Source organism: Oratosquilla oratoria, chromosome 23 (assembly GCF_046742065.1).
Source record: "Oratosquilla oratoria isolate Oo_2021 chromosome 23, ASM4674206v1, whole genome shotgun sequence".
NCBI classification, from domain to species: Eukaryota; Metazoa; Arthropoda; class Malacostraca; order Stomatopoda; family Squillidae; genus Oratosquilla; species Oratosquilla oratoria.
The window spans coordinates 15,875,430-15,890,429 of record NC_134799.1 but is presented as its reverse complement, the minus strand read 5'-3'; the positions used below and the strand labels follow the sequence as shown (position 1 = coordinate 15,890,429).

Sequence of the window (15,000 nt, the reverse complement as noted above, 5' to 3'; positions counted from 1 at the left end):
ATCTGTAGTAGTAATTGAAACAATATATTAGAAACATTCGTACTAAGTGTTATAGAGTATTTAGTAAACTTCCTAGAATTAGCCATATGGCAACAAACTACTGATATATATAGTTCTAAGAAGATTATAGAATGAAATAGAAAAATAGATGATGAGCTACAGATCCTATATTGTTGTGAAATGAATATGGCATAGAACAAAGTAGAAAAATAAATCACAAAAAATGCATACTAACAAAATAGAGGGAACCTAAGAATCAATGTATAAATTCTATTCTAGCTAATGGCAGACATTTTTATTCAATCTAGAGAAACTTTCGAAGGAAGAAAATACTGAAAGGAGACCTTTTGGTCCATAACTAGGTCAGATGCTAGAAATAGATAGTTCAACGAAGAAATAAATAAATAGGGGAACCAAACAATTAGCAGACATTAAACCATATTACTTATGTGTTTATCTAAATGAATATTAAAACTTAGGACTGTACTACACTGTACTGCCTCTGCAAGAAGTTTATTCCACTCATTAACTACACCGTTGGCGAAGTTGTTTCTATCCACTTCCAAATTAAAGCTACGTCATGGACAATTTGAGACCATTATTCAGCGTGAAAATTTCATCATTTTTGTTGTTGTCAGTTCCCTTTAAAGTTAAAAGGTCTGTACCAAGTCACCCCTCGGCCAACGCCTATTTAGAGAAAAAGACTTAAGGATTTCTTAACTTTTTTTTTTTTTTTGTCAAAACATCAGTTTACTCTGAGGATCATCTCTTGAGAATGAATTATAACAAATAAAATAAAATGAATTGTGACAAATCTAATCAAATCAAGATCTCATGACCTTCAAATGAATCTTGAGAAACTCACAGCCTTTTTTTTTTTTTTTTTTGAGCGGCCAAATGAAGGTTCCATGTGGTGATACGATTATAAATATCTAACCTTTCGGTGCCCTCAAGTATCCCATGAGCTTCTGTTTTCTTATCATCTTAAAGGTCTATGAAAAAGATGCTTGCCCATGTCACATAATCTTATCGTTTGTGTGTGTTTGTGTGTGTGTGTGTGTGTGTGTGTGTATGAGTGGTTGTATACGTGCATATATAAATGAATAAATAAATATACATATATACACACATATATATACATATATATATATATATATATATATATATATATATTCATATATATATATATATATACATATATATATGTGTGTTTGAGTCCTCGATCGTACCACATTTCAATTTTAGCATGTTGCCTCCACGGAGCTTCCAAGGTTGATGGCTTAGAATTAAAGTGCATTGTGGTTGATAAAAAAAATCGCTATTCACTGGGACCCATTCAGTATTAAACAAATATATATATATATATAATATAAATATATATTTATATATGTATATATATACAGTATATATATATATGTATATATATATATATATGTATATACAAATACATGTATATATATACATATATATATATATTCAATATATATGTATATTTACATATATATACAAATACATATATATGTATATATAGATATATAAATGTATATATATATGTATATATATATCATATATATATATATATATACATATGTATACATATATATATGTATATATATATATACATATACATGTATATATATGTATATATATACATATGTATATACATATATGTATATATATATACAAATATATATATATACACATGTATATACATATGTATGACGTAAGCGGAGTAGGAAACACAGGAGTCTTAGTCTTGAGTTTATTCAGGAATAAACTCAAGTCTAAGACTCCTGTGTTTCCTACTCCGCTTACGTCAACCTGTCAGAATGTCTTCACACACACACACACACACACACACACACACACACACACACACACACACACACACACACACACACACACACACACACACACACACACACACACACACACAAATATATATATATATATATATATAAATACAGAATAAGGTCTCTAAAGGACTTTATCCTCGGACAGGAATTAAGGCCAAGTCTTTACTAAGGCCGATGGCGCCATTTTCTTCCCCAAGGATAGAAGCGATGGTGACATATCGATAAAATAAAAAAAATTAAGTCGGTTGGTACGCTGGTGGCGCAATCGGAAGCGTGCTTATCTCGCAATATCCTACTCCTGGGTTCGAGTCACGCACTTCTCTTCGATTTCTATCAGTGATTACTTGTCACATAATATTAACAGTTTTCCCCTCCCCCCCAAAAAAAAAGATAAAACAAATATAATCAATAAATGAGTAAATAGACAAATGAATAAATAAATAAACAAGTAAATAAATAAACAAATGAAATATGATAAACAAATAAATGAATAAAAGAATCGCATACAGCAGGGTAAAACTTTTGGCCATTAAGCGCCTCCTGTTGTAGGCTCCTCACTTGACAGTTGTCTACCATCGTCATCATAGGTCACCCTGATGGATCTTATCACCCATCCCTTTATCCAGAAACCACGATAAGGTTTGGCTGGAGTGTACAGTGCATGAGCCTAACGCCCATAAGTACCTTGCTCAGATTACGAACACGTCTTCTCAAGTACCTGAGTCTTGATTAGGAATCGATCTCGCCTCTACTCGTGCGACATCCCATCATGACGTCAGCCATACCCTGTGACGTCACGGTGACGTCACGAATCAATTTCTGTGACGTCACGGGTCGATGTGTCGTGGCGATTTCAAAGAGATTTAGGAAAGGCCAGCGAGGCTGATTGGGGCATCCTATGTCTTGCTTCACCGAGGGTGAGGGGGGAGGGGGCGAGGGGGAGGGGAGGGGGAGAGGGGGAGGGGGAGAGGGAAGGGAGAGGGGGAGAGGGGAGGGGGGAGGGGGAGATGGGGAGGGGGAGAGGTGAGTGGGAGAGGGGAGTGGGAGAAGGGAGGGGGAGAGGGGAGGGGAAGGGAGAGTGGGAAGGGGGAGTGGGAGAGAGGGAGAGGGGGAGAAGGGAGGGAGAGTGGGAAGGGGGAGTGGGAGAGGGGGAGGGGGCGAGGGGGGAGGGGTAGGGGGAGAGGGGAGATGGGGAGGGGGAGGGGGAGTGGGAGAAGGGGAGGAGGAGGGGGAGGGGAAGGCGGGAAGAGGTAAGAGAGAAAGGGGAGGAGGGAAAGGAAAGGTGAGGGAGAGGGGAAGGGGAGGGGGCGAGGGGGGAGAGGAGAGGGAGAATGGGAAGGGGGAGTGGGAGAGGGGGAGGGGTAGGTGGGAGGAGGGAAGGGAGAAAGGGGAGGAGAGAAGGGGAAAGGTGAGGGAGAGGGAGGCAGGGGGGAGAGAGACGGGGGAGGGAGGGAGGCAGGGGAGGGGGAGAGGGACAGGGGGAGGGGGTGTGGAAGGGGTAGGGGAAGGTGGGAGGAGGGAAGGGGGAGAAAAGAAGAGGAGGGAAGGGGGAGATGGGAGGAGAAGGGGAGGGGGATGTGGATGGGGGTAGGGGGGAGGCGGGAGGAAGGAAGGGGAAGGGGAGAAGGAAAGGGAAGAGGAGGGGGAGGGTGATGTGGAGGGGGAGGAGGAGGGGAGGGGGAGAGGGGGGACACAGAGATTAATAAAACTGACTGGCGTTTTATTGAGCTGTTTAGTTAATTTAAGAACTTTATTAAGGTTACCGTCAGATGATTTTAATCAAAGTAGAGATACTCGTACATTTAGAGAATACAAGTTTTAAGTTTCAACCAAAAGGTGGATTAGAACGTGTCTCCACATCAAGCTATTATGGTTCTTATGTTAAGAGGACATAAGGTCGTTAATGGCGATCATGTGTGGTGTATAATATTTTTATTTCATTTTTCTTTATGGTGTCAAGGTCTATAGCAAGGGCGATGTAGGCAAGGTCATCATATTAGACCACGGGGCAGGACTCGTAGTAATGGAGGTAAATTGGACAAATTTTGGTTTAAGAAGGAAAAAGGCAAGAACTGGTTTACCTATAGAGTGGTTAACAAATGAAATAGACTTAGTAGCCATTTAGTGAGCACTGAAATAATTGGTTGTTTTAAAACAAAATTAGACATCTTTATGGATAGGGATGGCAGGTGGTAAGGGACATGGAACTGCCTAATGTAGGCCGTATGGTCTCTTGCAGCCCTCTTCATTCTTATGTTTTTCTGTTTTATATTTATAGAGAAGTGTGCAGGAGTAGCATGGCCTCTTTCCTATCACACACGTGAATAAAATCGCCTGACGACATGTTGGCACGTGGACCACATTGGCCTGATGCCTTCTCTGGTATGCAGCTAGACAGGGAGGCACTGCAGAATCACTACTACTACTACTACTATTACTACTACCACTATCACTACCAATACCTCTACTACTATTATTACTACTACTACTACTATCACGCCCACTATCACTACCACTACAATTTCTACTATCACTACCACTACAACTACTAATACCATTACCACTAATATTACTATCACTACTACTATCACGCCCACAGTCACTACTACTACAATTTCTGCTACGAGTACCACTACTACTACTACTACCACTACCACTACAAACACTAATACCACTACAACTATCACTACAACTACCACTGCCACTACCACTACAGCTACCATTACCCTAACCACTAACCCTACCACTACCACTGCCTCCACCACACCACCACTACCACTACTGTGAGAATTGGAAACTGTTCATTTTGCATTTAGGAAATATTTTGCGATTTTTTTTTTTTTTCAGAGACCTCGAATTAACTTGTCAGGTATATCTTTTTTCTTTGTCATCCTGAGCCTGTTTAATGATTATTACGCAAAATAAAGCAAAATAAAATGGAATAGAATAGAATAGAATAGAATAGAATAGAATAGAATAGAATAGAATAAAATAAAATAAAATAAGACAGATTGAAATAAGAAAATAAACTTAGAGGGAATAAATAAAATTGAAATAAAATAAAATGAAATTAGATAAGATAGATAAAAGAAAATAAGATAAAGTGAAATAAAAATAAAAACAAAATGAAAAGAATAATCAATAGAACAACATAAAATTAGATAACCTTCTAAAAATGCAAAGAAATGAGAGTAAAGAGAAATACGAGTAAGTAAATGAAGAGATAAATATATAAGTAAAAATAAATGAAATAAATAAATGCGTAGATAAATAAGTAAATGAATAAATCAATAAATTATTAAACAAATAGATAAATAAATAAATAAATAGAGAAATAATTAATGAAATATTGATAGATAAGTAGAGAAATAAATGAATGAATAAATAGACAAATAAATGAATAAATAAACAAACAAATAAATAAATAGATAAATAGATAAATAAATAAACAAATAAAAAGAAATTAATAAATAAATAGATACAAATAAATGCATGAAAAAATAAAATAAATTAATACATATATAGATACAAAGATACCTAAATATATGAACAAATAAATGAATAAATAACTATTCAAGTAAATAAAGAACAAAAATGAAAAATGAGAAAAATAAAAAATACAAAATCGGACGAAATAGCTGAGACGCCTTGGTCACATAAACAGTCGTCGGGGAAGGAAGGGAAGGGCCCCACGAGTCTTGCCACGCGTGCCAGACTGGTGTGCCACGGACCGCGCGTCTGCCCGCGGTCACTGACCCGGCGGGCGGCGGGCGGCGGGTCGGCACCAAGTCGACGAAGGCCGGACTTTGAGGCTCTACAGCCGTCCACGGTTCTTCCTGGGAAGACTCCTTGTGAAGGGAAACCTTATTCCGTCCCAGCACGCACGCACACACGCACACACACACACACACACGCACGCACGCACGCACGCACACACACACACACACACACACACACACACACACACACACACACACACACACACACACACACACACACACACACACACACAGATCAGAAGAAGGAGAGAGAGAAATAATTATGTAAGAATTGTAATGAAAAAAATCATAGGATATGGTAGGGATAGACAATAGATTAAGGGAGAATGGCAATATATACAAGTAATATAAGAAAAACTACAGAGAAATGAAAAGGTTGAAAGAATGTTCATGAAAAGGAAGTAATTAAAATAATGGAGACCATGGAAGAACAATGAAGAAGTAAAGATAATGGAGAAGAAAAGAAAAGGAGAAGGATACAAAAGAGTATGGGAAACATGTCGTCAAAATATTACAAAGTAGAGAAACATTGGAAAGAAAAGTAGTAGACGAGAGGGCATTTTTGTTTCAAAAAGTAGTAGACGAAAATGTATTTTTGTTTCAAGAAATAGTAGACGAAAACGCATTTTTGTTTCAAAAAGTAGTAGACGAAAATGCATTTTTGTTTCAAAAAGTAGTAGATGAAAATACATTTTTGTTTCAAAAAGTAGTAGACGAAAACGCATTTTTGTTTCAAAAAGTAGTAGACGAAAACGCATTTTTGTTTCAAAAAGTAGATGAAAATGTATTTTTGTTTCAAAAAGTAGTAGACGAAAATACTTTTGTTTCAAAAAGTAGTTGACGAAAATGCATCTTTGTTTCAAAAAGTAGTAGACGAAAACGCATTTTTGTTTCCAAAAAGTAGTAGAGGAAAACGCATTTTTGTTTCAAAAAGTAGTAGACGAAAACGCATTTTTGTTTCAAAAAGTAGTAGACGAAAATACATTTTTGTTTCAAAAAGTAGTAGACGAAAACGCATTTTTGTTTCAAAAAGTAGTAGACGAAAACGCATTTTTGTTTCAAAAAGTAGATGAAAATGTATTTTTGTTTCAAAAAGTAGTAGACGAAAATACTTTTGTTTCAAAAAGTAGTTGACGAAAATGCATCTTTGTTTCAAAAAGTAGTAGACGAAAACGCATTTTTGTTTCCAAAAAGTAGTAGAGGAAAACGCATTTTTGTTTCAAAAAGTAGTAGACGAAAACGCATTTTTGTTTCAAAAAGTAGTAGACGAAAATGCATCTTTGTTGCAAAAAGTAGTAGACGAAAATGCATTTTTGTTTCAAAAAGTAGTAGAAAAAATACATTTTTGTTTCAAAAAGTAGTAGACGAAAACGCATTTTTGTTTCAAAAAGTAGTAGACGAAAACGCATTTTTGTTTCGAAGTGGCAAGAGGATTACATCATATCAAGAACAAAAAATAAAAACAAGAGTTGACAAAAAAATTGCATCAATAATAATGGAAGATTATTATTTTCACCAGAGGACACTGGAAAACATTTAGAATAGGTATAAGAAGTTAGGGACTAGGAAGACAAAATCTTAAAAAAAAAAAAAAAAATTATGGCGAAATGAGATAATTAGTAAGATACAGGAAGGAGCAGATAAGGCTAAATTTATGTTTAGATAAGAGATACGACAAAAATTATATTTAAATGGATAAAAGAAATAGTTAATGAAAATAAGTAAAGGCGATAAGCAGATTGATCGGGAATTTCATTAGAAAGTGACAGACAGAAGAGAGAGAGAGAGAGAGAGAGAGAGAGAGAGAGAGAGAGAGAGAGAGAGAGAGAGAGAGAGAGAGAGAGAGAGAGAGAGAGAGAGAGAGAGAGAGAGAGAGAGAGAGAGAGAGAGAGAGAGAGAGAGAGAGAGAGAGAGAGAGAGAGAGAGAGAGAAAGAGAGAGAGAGAGAGAGAGAGAGAGAGAGAGAGAGAGAGAGAGAGAGAGAGAGAGAGAGAGAGAGAGAGATGTAAAGAGCCTGAAAGTGGCGTATACTAATGATGACAGTATAATGTTGGTTCGATTAGAGAAAAATAGTTATTTGAAAGAGAAAGAACCAGAGAGAAATATAATTCTTCAAATGAGAAATGTAGAATATTCTTTGTGGAGAAGAGATCGAGGAGTTGAAATGAGGCAAGACGCGATGAAAACAAGGAAGAGGTGGATAACGAGGAACTGGGAGAATGAAAGGTGGAAAGAATATACATGGAAATAGCTGACAGTAAAGTAATGTCGTAGCACATTAGTAAAATAAACAGTTAGTGGTCGAAATATACAGAACTTTTGACATTATTGTCTTCTTTTCCGACTGTGGGATAAAAGTTTATGGAAATAGCAATTAAGGATAAAGCATTGTATTTCCTTCTTCTCCCAGAGACAAGAGCATAAAGTGCTGTTGAATACCGAGAGGTGTTGATACGTACTGCTAAGCATCTAAAAAAACTATTAACGAAAAAAAGAAGCAAAAAACGACACGACACCCGTGGGCGACTTGGACTGTGGGGAAGTGATTTGGGAGTGGAAAGTAAGAGTAAAGGAAGAATCATGGGGGAAAACAAGGTTAGATAATACAATGAATGATGTAATGAAACGATTGGTCAAAGAAGCGACAAGATTTAGAGGAGATGACACACTAGTTAATTGAATTTTCTGCTAATTAAAGAGCCTGGTGTTACTGACGTCATGAAAATCTCGACTCACGTTGTTCTCGTAGTCCATACAACTGTAATGAGTGCAGGAACCGATGAGTGGCGAAGACAAGGAAGATACAGTTTTGGAAATGTAAAAAATCATGGAACTGACGAAACTTTTTGGTGAATCAAATAGGAGAAAATTCAATAAGATAGAAAGAGATATAGAAAAAAATGGGGACATCCTTCCTAATATTTACAACTTGGGAGTGGAAAAATATTAGAAAAAAAAAGAAGAAATGGTGACCAGAGAAAGGATTGGATCAATAGAATATACAAGACAGAGAGAGAAAAAAGACAGAGACAGGGTGTGAGACAAATGAAAAAAGAAAACAAACAAGAAAACAAAAGAAAGTTACAAGAAAACCAGAAATGAATATACAAGAATAAGAAGAGACAAGCAAAGAACACTTAACCCATTCAACTCCAATGACAAGATGTCTTGTCATTTGGTCAAATAAAACAAAAAATCATAAAACACCAAAATGTTTGATCAAACACCAGAAAAATATGACGTCAGTCCTCGCTTCGCTGCGAGCGAAGCGAGGATTGACGTCATATTTTTCTGGTGTTTGATCAAACATTTTGGTGTTTTATGATTTTTTGTTTTATTTGACCAAATGACAAGACATCTTGTCATCGGAGTTGAATGGGTTAAAAACAGTGCCACTGAAAAATAAAAGGCGGATCAAAGTTGTTCCTTATGTTTGTGTCCAACCAAACTATATGGACTCATTATTGTTACACACATAGATTCCGAAATAAGAGAGAGAATTCTCTTCGGTCAGGGAACAAGTACAAGTATTTGAGGGACAACCCCGCCCCTTCTCTATCTTCTTCAGGAAACTAAATTGACTTAACCAGCCACTTGTGAACCTGCTCATTGCGACCGTCCGACCTGACGCAACAAGTGGCGACCTTTTGGAGTACGTCTCGGTTGGCTAAAGTTACGTAAAGGAACGTCGTGATACGAAACAGTCTTACGGTAGCATGTTCTAACATGCATTTGTGGGTTTTTGGCATCAAGAGTCAGGTGTTAAAGGCACGCGAGTTATAAAATGTACTTAACGTGTACAGACCATGTACGTAGCATGTAAATAGCACTACATAACACGTGAATAACATTACATAAAATATGTACAACATTACACAACAGTAATGAACGAATCGCTAGCAGCAGCAATGTAATTATAATAATCAGGCCCGGCCGTCGCAAGTTTAGAACTCGGGTCCCTCTAAGCATGAGTCTCAAGCCATCCCGTCACTCATAACACTTAAGATGTATGTAACACATATGTAACCTAGCCCAACGTTCCATATCACAGGGTCAAGATAACAGTAACGTAACCAAAAGTACAGGGTATCTCAGAAGTGAATGTCAGTTTAATACTTTGTATCTTCATGACTGGAGTATCTGAGTCTTGCCTGTAAGTAATTTTTTTCAATTTTTGATAGCCCAAGACGATTACAAATAACTTTTGAAAACCAGAATAAATATCTCGACCATCTTTTTAAGGCCGTGTGTTTGAGGAGACAATGGCGTGCTTTTTTGAAACACCCTGTACAGTATCTTAGTGGGAGGTGTAGGTTTACGATATCTAGTCTTTTGTTTACAAATCTTAAATTCTCTTAAGTAACAAAAGGATATTTAAATTTGTCCACATCATTAGATGAATCCCTGATTTTTACCAATTCACCCTATTCTTGAAGTTAAGTGTATTTTCTCTCCATGGTACCTCTCTCTCTCTCTCTCTCTCTCTCTCTCTCTCTCTCTCTCTCTCTCTCTCTCTCTCTCGCGTTCTCACCTCTCCCTCTCTCTCTCTCTCACTCGCGTTCTCACCTCTCTCTCTCTCTCTCTCTCTCTCTCTCTCTCTCTCTCTCTCTCTCTCTCTCCATTTTTACGGCACTTGTTCTGTAGAACTACAGACAAAGTGGACCGGGTTTTGTTTTTTTGTGTTTATTTGTTTTTGAGACTTTCAAGAATGGTAGGCAGGGGTCCCTACAAGACTCTATATGATATTGGGAGAAATTGGATCAAGGACGAGATGAAGTTCATTGAAAAAAAAAAAAAAAATATATATATATATATATATATATATATATATATATATATATATAAACACGAAAATGTTAGAAATATGAAGAACTTGAAACAAATGAAAAGTATGAAAAAATATGAACACACTAACATATGAAAACCTGAAAAATGAAAACCTGAAAATATGAAAAATGGAAATTATGAAAATATAGAAATATGATAATATGAAAATGTAAAAATATGAAAATGTAAAAAATATGAAAATATGAAAAATATGAAAGAATATGGAAAGTATAAAAATATGAAAATTATGAAAACTAAGAAAAATATGAAATTTCTAAAATATGAAATTAAACAGTCATGAAAAACATTGAAAATATGGAAATAAGAAATCATGAAAAATATGAAAATACAAAAACATGAGAAATATTAAAAAATTAACAATATGTAAAATATGAAAGTATGAAAACAAAGAGAACATGAAAAAAATGATATATATATATATATATATATATATATATATATATTATATATATATATATATATATATATATATGTATATATATAAGAAAAATGACAAATATGAAAATATGGGAAATATGAAAAATATGAGAAATACGACAACATAAAAAACATCGAAAATATGAAAATATAAATATGTAGATACATAATAAATATGCAAATGTGAAAAATATGAAGATTATGTAAACACAAAAATATGAAAATATGAAAATATGCAAGCTATATTTCTCTTTCAGTGATTTCCTAAACAATCATTCGTTTTAGTTCGAATCCTGACCAAAATGACCTTCATCCTCAGCCTCACGAGGTGTTGACCTTGTTTCCGACAAGGTCGTTAAGTTTCCCCTAACTCGGTTAACAGTAACTCAGGTTACGTAACCCAATTCTGGATATGTCGTTACACCATCACCACCACCACAGAACCACCACCACCAAGAGTAACAACACACACCACCACAGAGAAGAACAAGAAGAACAAGAAGAACAAGAAGAACAAGAAGAACAAGAAGAACAAGAAGAACAAGAAGAACAAGAAGAACAAGAAGAACAAGAAGAACAAGAACAAGATGAACAAGATGAACAAGATGAACAAGAAGAACAAGAAGAACAAGGATAACAAGAAGAACAAGAAAACAAGAAAACAAAAGAACAAGATGAATCAGAAGAACCAGAAGAACAAGAAGAACAAGAACAAAAAGAACAAGAGGAACAAGAAGAACAAGAGGAACAAGAAGAATAAGAAGAACAAGAAGAACAAAATGAACAAGAAGTATAAGAAGAACAAGAAAAAGAAAAACAAGAAGAACAAGAACAAGATAAACTAGATAAACAAGGCAAGGCGAACAAGAAGAACAAGAAGAATAAGAAGAACAAGAAGAACAAGGCGAACAAGAAGAACAAAAAGAACAAAATAAACAAGAAGAACCAGAAGAAAGATAGCACACATCACCATTACTGCCTATCACCACCATCACAGCCAAAGAACGAGAGCGAGCGATATGTATATATCTTAAATATATATATATATATATATATATATATATATATATATATATATATATATATAGAGATAGATAGATAGACAGATAGATAGATAGATAGATAGATAGATAGAGAGAGAGAGAGAGAGAGAGAGAGAGAGAGAGAGAGAGAGAGAGAGAGAGAGAGAGAGAGAGAGAGAGAGAGAGAGAGAGAGAGAGAGAGAGAGAGAGAGAGGGAGAGAGAGGGAGGGGGTGGGGGTGGGTGACAGCCTCTTGCGTTCTTGACCGCATTTCGGGTCGGATGGGTCGAGATCGACAAAAACGACGAAGCCACCACCTGTCCTAAGTGTCCGTCTACATATGGTCTTCAGCCTCCTCAGCCTCCTCCTCCTCCTCCTCCTCCTCCTCTCCCCAGCCCTCTCCTTCCTCTTGCTCTACCTCCACTCTCCCACACTCCCATCCTCTTCCTCCTCCTCCTCCTCTCCCCCACCCTCTCCCTCCTCCTGCTCTGCCTCCACTCTCACACACTCCCCTCCTCCTCCTCCTCCTCCTCTCCCCCTCCCTCCTCTTGCTCTACCCACTCTCTCCCACCCTCCCCTCCTCTTCCCCCCTCCTCCTCCTCCTTCTCCCCCCGCCCTCTCCCTCCTCTTACTCTACCTCCTCTCTCCCACCCTCCCCTCCTCTTCCCCCTCACCCTCATCCTCTAACATCAACGTCGAAGATTACTTTTCATTAGACCAATCAAATACTGTACTCGTACAAGAAGACGTCACGATTTTAAAAGAATTGGTAGAATATTTTCTTCAAATGAAAGTAACCATTTCTTCTTTAACCGGGTTATTAATGCGTGGAATTCGTTACCTTCCCCTGTCGTTGAAAGTAACATAATAACAACATTTAAAAACCGCCTAGATATATACTTAGACTCTAATCCGCAAATAAAATATAATCCTTTGTAATAAAGATCTGACAGCCCGTAATTTAATTGTAATTGGATAGGATTGTGGTAGCAGTAGTGTTAGCTCATCTTCTATCGCCTAGCTACCCTGTTTTCTTAACTGTAGTTTAGTATAGTAAACACAAACAACCTCGTTAGGGCCAGTAGGCCTGCTGTTGTTTGTTCTTCCTTTGTGTTCCTTTGTGTTCCCGCCTCATTCCCTCATTCCTCCTCTCCCCCGCCCTCTCCCTCCTCTTACTCTACCTCCTCGCTCTCACCCTCTCCCTCTTCTTCCTCCTCCTCTTCCTTTTATTTATCTATTTTTTTTGGGGGGGGGGAGGGAGGGGGCGCAGAAGTCCGGGCGCTGAGCGTGGGAATGAAGGGCTTAGGACCAAGATTAAACCCAGGAATAGGCTTAGGATACGGGTTAAGTGTGGGATCAGGATTAAGGTCAGGATTGGGATTGGGATTAAGGAGAGGGAGGAGTCAATGATGGGTGATCCGGTTTCTAAAAGTATCGAGAGTGGGAGTGTGGACTCCGAGAGGATGGTAGATGGCTCCAACCCCACTCCACTGAAGCCTCCTCCGCCTCCTCCTCCTCCTCCTCCTCCTCCTCCTCCTCTTCTCCTCCTCCTCCTCTTCCTCCTCCTCCTCCTCCTCTTCCTCCTCCTCCTCCTCCTCCTCCTCTCCTCCTCCTCCTCCAGTCTTATCTCTTTGTCGCCAAATAACTTTCAAGTGACCTTAAGACGGCTTTGCAAAAAGAAAGAAAATAAAAATAAAAAAGAAAAAGGAATAACTGTATAAATGAATGAATAGATAAATAACCAAACAAATAAATGAATAAATAGATAAATAAATAGATAAACGAACGAATAAATAATTATATAAATAACTAATAAATAGATAGATAAATAAATAAATAAACAAAAATTGATAAATAAATGAATAGTTAAATAGATAAATAAGTAGATAAAAAGATAAAATAATAAATAAAACATATCAAATTAAAATCTATAATTGTCACGTAGGAATGGTGATAATTCGGTGTTCCCCACCTGGTTAACAAACGATGTTCACCATTTTCACCACCACCAGAGAAGAGAGCGACACCAGTATATGATAACAAATGAACAAAACTGTATTCTAGAAAGAACAGGAAAGAACAGGAGAACGTAACATATTTCTAGATTAGGGCGTCTAAGACTTTTGTCTAGTTCTAGAGAAAACCCAGAAGGTCGTGTGACAGAAATGACCCATTGGTCCATAAGAAGGGACGAGGAGAGGGAAGGAGGGAGGGAAGAAAGGAACACAAAGGAACACAAAGGAACACAAAGGAAGAACAAACAACAACAGGCTTACTGGCCCTAACGAGGCTGTTTGTGTTTACTATACTAAGCTACAGTTAAGAAATCAGGATAATTAGGCGATAAAAGATGAACTAACACTACTGCTACCACTATCCTATCCCATTATACACCCCCAATGCCCACAAGGAGGGAAGGAGAGAAAGAGGGAAGGAAGGAAGGAAGGAAGGAAAGAGGGAGGGAAGGAAGGAGGGAAGGAGAGAAAGAGGGAGGGAAGGAAGGAGGCGATAGACAGAAGATAGAAGAGAAGAAGAGGAAAGATAGAAGAGGAAAGATCAAACACACGATAAAAGAAAATGGAGAGAGATGGAGAGAGAGAGAGAGAGAGAGAGAGAGATTCTGAAATATGAGTTTCATTGCTAGAGGAGGAAGGGAGGCAGGGAGGGAGGTAAGGAGATGTTATGGATGCAAGGAGAGGAGAGAGAGAGAGAGAGAGGAGGAGGGAAGTAAGAGGGAGGGAGGGAGGGAAATAAGGGAGGGAGGGATAGGGAAGGAGGGAGGGAAGGAGGGAGATAAGGGGAAAGGGAGGAAGTAGTATAGAAGGAGAGGTATGGAAAAATCCTAGATACAAAACACACACACACACACACACACACACACACACACACACACACACACACACACACACACACACACACACACACACACACACACACACACACACACACACACACACACACACATGTGCACAATCACACGGTGTTGCTTCTCGTCTTGCTCCTGGCAACGGGACAATTTTGACATTGTTGCTAGCCAGTGATTGGGTTTCAATCTGCTGTTTCCGATCGCCACTCACCGA

General features: G+C 37.7%; 2 protein-coding genes across 2 annotated transcripts in view; one reads left to right on the top strand and one right to left on the bottom strand.

Annotated features, from left to right (window-relative positions):
- The window catches only part of LOC143037985 (protein phosphatase 1 regulatory subunit 3B-like), a 271,022-nt gene that overhangs the window by 208,699 nt on the left and 47,323 nt on the right, over positions 1–15,000 (bottom strand). The gene's annotated exons all lie outside the window — the stretch shown is intronic.
- Positions 13,330–15,000, top strand: part of LOC143038146 (uncharacterized) — a 7,915-nt gene continuing 6,244 nt past the window's right edge. Inside the window, exon 1 of the mRNA XM_076207165.1 lies at positions 13,330–13,386. Coding sequence (XP_076063280.1) covers positions 13,330–13,386 — 57 coding nt within the window. The remainder of the gene's footprint in view (positions 13,387–15,000) is intronic.